Source organism: Dermacentor andersoni, chromosome 7 (genome assembly GCF_023375885.2).
Source record: "Dermacentor andersoni chromosome 7, qqDerAnde1_hic_scaffold, whole genome shotgun sequence".
Lineage (NCBI taxonomy): Eukaryota > Metazoa > Arthropoda > Arachnida > Ixodida > Ixodidae > Dermacentor > Dermacentor andersoni.
Genome location: NC_092820.1, coordinates 73,536,024 through 73,542,220, shown reverse-complemented (window position 1 = coordinate 73,542,220; position 6,197 = coordinate 73,536,024). Strand labels below are relative to the sequence as shown.

Here is a 6,197-nt window from a genome sequence, read left to right as displayed (position 1 = left end):
GAGAACGATTTTATTTCTCGTCCGAGACGTACAAAAAACCCGGAACACGCGCATGATGCCACCGTTTTAAGATAGAGCTGGGCGGTCGATTGATTAACCTTTAGATTAATCGATGGATATGCGTTAATCGCGATTATATAACTCCTTTATCTCGCGATCAAATCTTTGACTTTATGAGAAAAAACCAGGCAAACGTTAGCGAGGTGACCCCGGCTGTGTCGCAACTGTTCAACAGCAAGTAAGAGAGAGCAAGATTGAGCTTAACTTAACCAAACCTGATCCAAGAGGGCACATGGGGGTCCCAAGCCACATGTGTATGTTGTACATCAAGTCACATGAGGTAAAATCTGGCGCCCATGCTTGGGGCCTCTTCAGTGCAGCTGGATTGGCTATTAATACTGGAAGGAAGTGCTTCCTATACTAGAAACTGTCAACAAGCTCTTTTGCTTCCGCAGCTGAACCTTGCATTGCGTCTGAGTGAACTTGGTATGCTTGATATGTCCACTCACGCAAAGTGCCGCTGGCGTGCAGCTGTGAATTCAAATAGTACTGATTCTTTCTTTTTTTCTTTTGCAAACTACGTTGTGTAAATAGCCAGTTTTGTTGATAAGTTCTTTTTTTAAAGTTCGCGTACGTGAATATACAAATCCGATGTTTCGAATAATTATTCAAACGTTTTCGACTAATTGGGTTAACACTTCGGGTCGATGCCCAGCCCCAGTCTGAAAAAAAAAAAAAGAGCGACTGATGCACTATAAGGATTTATTATGAAGGATAACCAATAATCGATGGCTCATGCGCAGATACACACTCATGATGATTTACCGCATGTATATTTGATCTATACTAGAGTTCGGCTGTGTGCTATTCTCCGGCGCCTCTGCTTACAACCGACGTCCAGTAGTTTTGCTGGGACGGGAAGCGCTTCGTTTATGTCTGGGGCTACCGAAGTTTGTAGCAAACACTGTGCTCTACAAGGAATCACGAATACCTTCCCTTGAAATGAGATTTAAAATACTCACCGTTCGAACATCCATAAGGCTCTATGAATCCCCCCTGAGGAGGTCCCAGTCAATCTCTATCAATCAACGAGCCCAATTTTTTGGATTCACATGGCCTCAGTTTCACACGCCACAAGTGATTATAACACAATAGCTATTGAGTCCGTTAGATGTACATATAAATGATACAATCACGGTAAACAGTATCTCAAATTCATTGTTTATTACTTATGATGACATATACCCAAACAATGCAAAGCAGCTTCCCTCGCATATTCTTAACGGCTTTCCAGGATCACTTGAGTCAGCTCCACACAAACGTAATTATAGCAACAGATGCTTTGCAGGATAAGGAAAAGGCAGGAGTTGGAATTTTTTCATCATCATTGAATTGGTCATTTTCTATTCGGCTTCCCGACTTCACTCCAATATTCCTAGCGGAATTCCTAGCTGTTGTCCTAGCTTTGCGCATGCTACAGGCTTCCAGGGGAACCGCGGTAATAATCGCAGACTCTTTATCGCTGTGCACCTCACTTACTGCTTCCGGCGAGTCGCATGTATTAAACACTTTGTACTCACTGGCTCCAAGTCGTTTGCGGAGTTTACTATTAATATGGGTACCTGGGCGCAAAGGCATGTTTATGGATAAAGCGGCAGACAGCTTGGCCAAGGCTTCTATCAGCGGCCCTGTGCTTACCCTTCTTCCAACGACTTTCACGTCTGTCAGGTTTAGAAGACACATCCTTTTAGCATCAAAATCAACTCTAACATCATCCTCGGAACTACACCACTTACAATTCCCTTGGAGCAGAAAATTTTGCAAAACCAGACAGACGGAAGTGACATGAACGAGACTGCGTTGTCGAGTACCACCCCTAAATTTATACATGCCCCGATCTGGTCTGGCAATTTCCCCTTTGTGCCACTTTCGCAATTCATTTGAAACGATTGAACACTACCTAATGGAATGACGGCGTTTCTCCTCCCTTAGAAAAATGACACTGGAAATTACAGTGCGACAGCTCGGCCTGCCATTGAACACTCCAGGGCTGCTGTCTTTTGGCGCGTCTGTGCTTGGGCGCTCACACAGGAATGTATGCATCGCCTTAGAAAAGTCCATTATTGAATGAAACCGATTTCATTGTTGACCGTATTATTAATTTCATTCCTCCTTTATTGCCTCATTTATATTACATATACTTTTTTTCTTTGAGGACTGTCTACTGAATCGCTTTGAACTTTCCTCGCTTTAATTTTTGCGTCGAAATTATAGATTTATAAATTTATTACCTGAACACTTATGTAAAGTCTGCCCGACTCTTGGCCAACCACCGTGAATGGGTATGCGCCAAACACATCAAGGTCATTATCATAATCATTATCAAGGTTTGTATGCGAACTAATTAATGTAACGGTCACTCCTCGTGAGGGGCAATCCTAGGACTCGGGCCTGCCCGACCTTACACGAGTAGAATATTGATAAAGTTGTTACCACCACCTGGTAACGTAACACCTTTGAGAAAAAGAGCGCGAAGGGTGGGACATGGGCCGCTCGCTCGACTCGTCTTTCGCACTGTTTTATTCAAAGACGATCGCTGCAGTTCGAGACAGTTTTGCAGCGCCGCGCGGTTAAGTAGTTCACGAGGAAAGTTGTTTCTTCTTGGCTATGGCTTCCCACTCGGCCACGTCCAAGGCAACATTGCAGGCGCTGTAGAGGCCCACCAAGATGGGGACTAAAGGGAAAGGAAAGCCTGGAAGTAGAGAAGGAGTGCAACCATGTTAGAACAACGACAGTTTGAACAGTGCAAACGAGAGGGAGGAAAAAAAAAAAGAAAGCTAGGAAGAAATCAAGTGAGACAGAAAATGTGTGTAGAAAGGCAGCGGAGGTTAACTAGAGGTAGTGATGGTCGGCTACCCTGCACGCGAAAAATGTGGCAAGAGCACAGAAAGGAAAAGAGAGAAGAGTACGAAGTCAACCGCGTACACAATCCAGTAGTACCAGGCAGCGTTCTTAGAAGCCTATTACGTAGGCATGTAAACCTCGGTAACTTCAGTAGCGTAGATAAATGCTTTACGTGCGGAATTACTTTGGCAGCACCAGCCTAGAACTTTCTGCTCTGGGAGTGGACGACCATCGAGTCTATCAGGAAGTTTGGAGATTGCTTGCCTCTTGGCAGCGCGGGCAGACACATAGAAGGTGTGCGCAGGTGCGGTCGCAGCTGTGCATGTCACACGTGGGGCCCGCGGTTATTCCAATGTATAGGAACGCGTAGGAGTTGGTCAATGGCGGCTCCGAGCCACAAACGGCACAACATCATCTCTTAGTATTGCGCTATCACAGCTACTGGACGTAGTTACAGGTCAAGGGACAACGCTGTTACAAACGCCGGCTGTTTTCGCGTTGGCACTGATGGACAGGGTATACCGCGCGTATATCTTTGATTCGAGGAGACCATGGATAGGACACATTCAGATCTGCTAGCCCTTGTTTCGATGATTAAGTACTAACTTTACGCTCTGTTTTAAGCCAACTGTATTGAGACCACATGGGCTCGACCGTTGCCGTCCGCGCAGGTTGCCACCAGAGTACTGCTGCACATGTTTAAAGACGACCCGACTGGGCGACCACCTTTATTACACGATGAACGCCGTTGCGTCTCGCACGCGCGCACCACTTCTGATCCCTTTCCTTTGCCTTTTCTTATTCCTGCTTCCCCTTCAGAGTAGGGTAGCCAACCATGAGAGGTTCAACCTATGTTAACCTACCTACCTTCCTTTTCTCTTTCCCGCTCTCTCTCTCAGGGGAGAACGAACGCAAACGAGACAAGATGTAAACGTTCAAGAAAACGAAATCAACTTCTTCCCCATCGCCAATACAACATGTTCATGCGCAGACTGAGCTTTACGCTCGTCCTTCTCGGTGGGTGGCAGCACTTCACGAACGCGCTTAAAGCGCTGATGGTTACTCGCGCGGTGCCCCTAGAGGCCTCCGCGAAAGGCCTCGCCATTCAGGATACACAACAGAGAGTCCACAACCAGGTAAGTGTGCAACTCAATTTGAGCCCGGAAGCGAATTAAGCCACAAGTCATCGCTCCATCTGCGTCGCATACCATGATGACATGTGAACATGCTTCTGCATTTGAGCAGGAGGTGTAAAGAATAAGATAAGTTTCAAATAAAATACAGTATTGCATGCGTCATGTGCCCTCTTGCAGAGTTATTACAGTGGTACAGCTTCATGCTCAAGTAACTAACTACATTCGGGAATGTGGGATAAGGGTACGTAAAAAAATGCTCTCGCGCAACAACAACAACAACAACAACAACAACAACAACAACAACAACAACAACAACAACAACAACAACAACAACAACAACAATTACCGGTGACGACCCTTCTGAAGATGACGAGGATTACTTCCAGGTCTCCCAAGTGGAAGAGGGAGGCGATAATGGTGAGCAGAAAGTGCGGAGATCCCAGCAGGGCCTGGGCCCGCCGCATCCGCTCGGGTGACGCCAGGTAGCGGCCCTGGGACAGGAGAGGACATAACGTTAGCCGATTGGGGCATGCGCACGCAGTTCGTTTCGAATATCCAACAGGGCTGCATTCACTCATGCCATTACGAACAAACGAAGGCACGCTGACGGTTCTCGTGGCAACAGATATCAGTCCGGACCACCGCCTCGAGAGGAGTATGATGCTTTGAAATGGCATACCTTTGGTGGCGACGTCTTTTGTCGCAGAGACGGGCCTGAGCTATGCTGCCCCCGCCTCCCCCCCACTTCCCCCGTTTCCAAGCAAAAAAAAAGTGCTCATCTTGAATTTTTGTACTGCAGTGTCGAACTTCGCGTCCGTAAGGGAACTCGTTGAATGCGCCATGACAATATCGAAACTGCAGCACTAATATACTATCGAACGAAAATGCTACCAGATCGCTTTCTTGATTACTCAAGATACTTTACAAAGACTATTTTCCTAATAGCATATTATTCGTTCCCCACGTTTCTACGCTCGACAAACAACGGCAATTAAAGTCTTCCCAGTTGCAGTAAGGTGCACGGAGAATGACTGCTGGAATTTTCTGGTGCCTTAACACGAAGTCTGTCCGATGACTCCAGCAGAAATAGCGTATGCTTCCTGCAAATAAACATGTTTGATTTGATTTGACTGAAATAAAAGTTACGGAAAGCTTTGAACCTGCTTGTAAGCACTTTTATCTCTGTAATCAAACGTCATAAATCATTTCTTCACCATCAGTGATCATTGCTTTTGAATGAACTTTCTCTTATTATTGAATATCTTTAAAATACTTTTGGCTGACCTACACTGACGTTCCCGTATTGGGCCAGTCACTAGCCGGAAATGCGATCAGTCTAAATCTTATAGTATGCATCTCCTTTTACCGCAGAGGCGATGTTTTCGTATATCTCCCGCAGACATCCGTTTCGCGGATGGCGTCATCGCGCCCTATAGATGGCTCAACACAGGACAGCGTGTATGTAACGAGCCAGCATATATAGGTATTGCCATCTCTACTACCGCTGCTGATGTGCCGCTTGCGGACTCTGTTCCCTAACGAACCACGCAACAGAACAACAGACGCTACCTAAATATGCTCTGTTAGAAAAAAAAAACGTCATCAATACCCAGACCTTAATCACGTGACCCTCTCGTCGAGATGGCACGCCGCCCTGCGCAGCTCTCATCTCGACGACCAACTCTGGACGACCCAGCAGGACTACGAAGCGGCGAAGAGGCCAGACCTCGACGTCCCATCGTGGGAGGCCTAGGCCCAGCTGACTAAACTGCTGGTGCTCATTGAAGTTCACTCTCTCTCTTCGTCAGGAACGTTGTCCTTTTAAAAAGCCGACTTGATTCCTTTTGTTCTTTTGCATTTTTTTCTACTCTTTTCTCCACTAAGGGCACTTGTTCTCGCGAGTACCAATCTGTACGGAGAAAACAACTGCTTTCAAAATTTGAAAACGTTCGTCGTCAGGCAAGCAAGCGAAACTAATTGGCTGGGGGCGTCTATGCAAATCGTGTTCGAGTTGGGCAGCGTACATATGACTTTGTAGTTCTTATGTTGTCAAAGATTACAGGAAGCGATTACATAACAGATTCACCCCTGCTACGATGTCTGAGCGTACGGTAGTGTGTGAAAGGGATGTAGCTTAATTTTTTTGCCGTCGCCTGT

The 6,197-nt window shown here is 46.2% G+C and overlaps 1 protein-coding gene across 1 annotated transcript in view; it reads right to left on the bottom strand.

The window, feature by feature from the left end:
* Positions 1 to 1,200: 1,200 nt before the first annotated feature.
* Positions 1,201 to 6,197, bottom strand: part of LOC129380093 (protein-cysteine N-palmitoyltransferase HHAT-like protein) — a 43,865-nt gene continuing 38,868 nt past the window's right edge. The window contains exons 12-13 of the mRNA XM_055072800.1: positions 4,387 to 4,531; positions 1,201 to 2,752 (exon numbers count right to left, since the gene is read on the bottom strand). Of these exons, the coding sequence (XP_054928775.1) occupies positions 2,584 to 2,752; positions 4,387 to 4,531 (314 nt within the window). The 3' untranslated portion in view covers positions 1,201 to 2,583. The remainder of the gene's footprint in view (positions 2,753 to 4,386; positions 4,532 to 6,197) is intronic.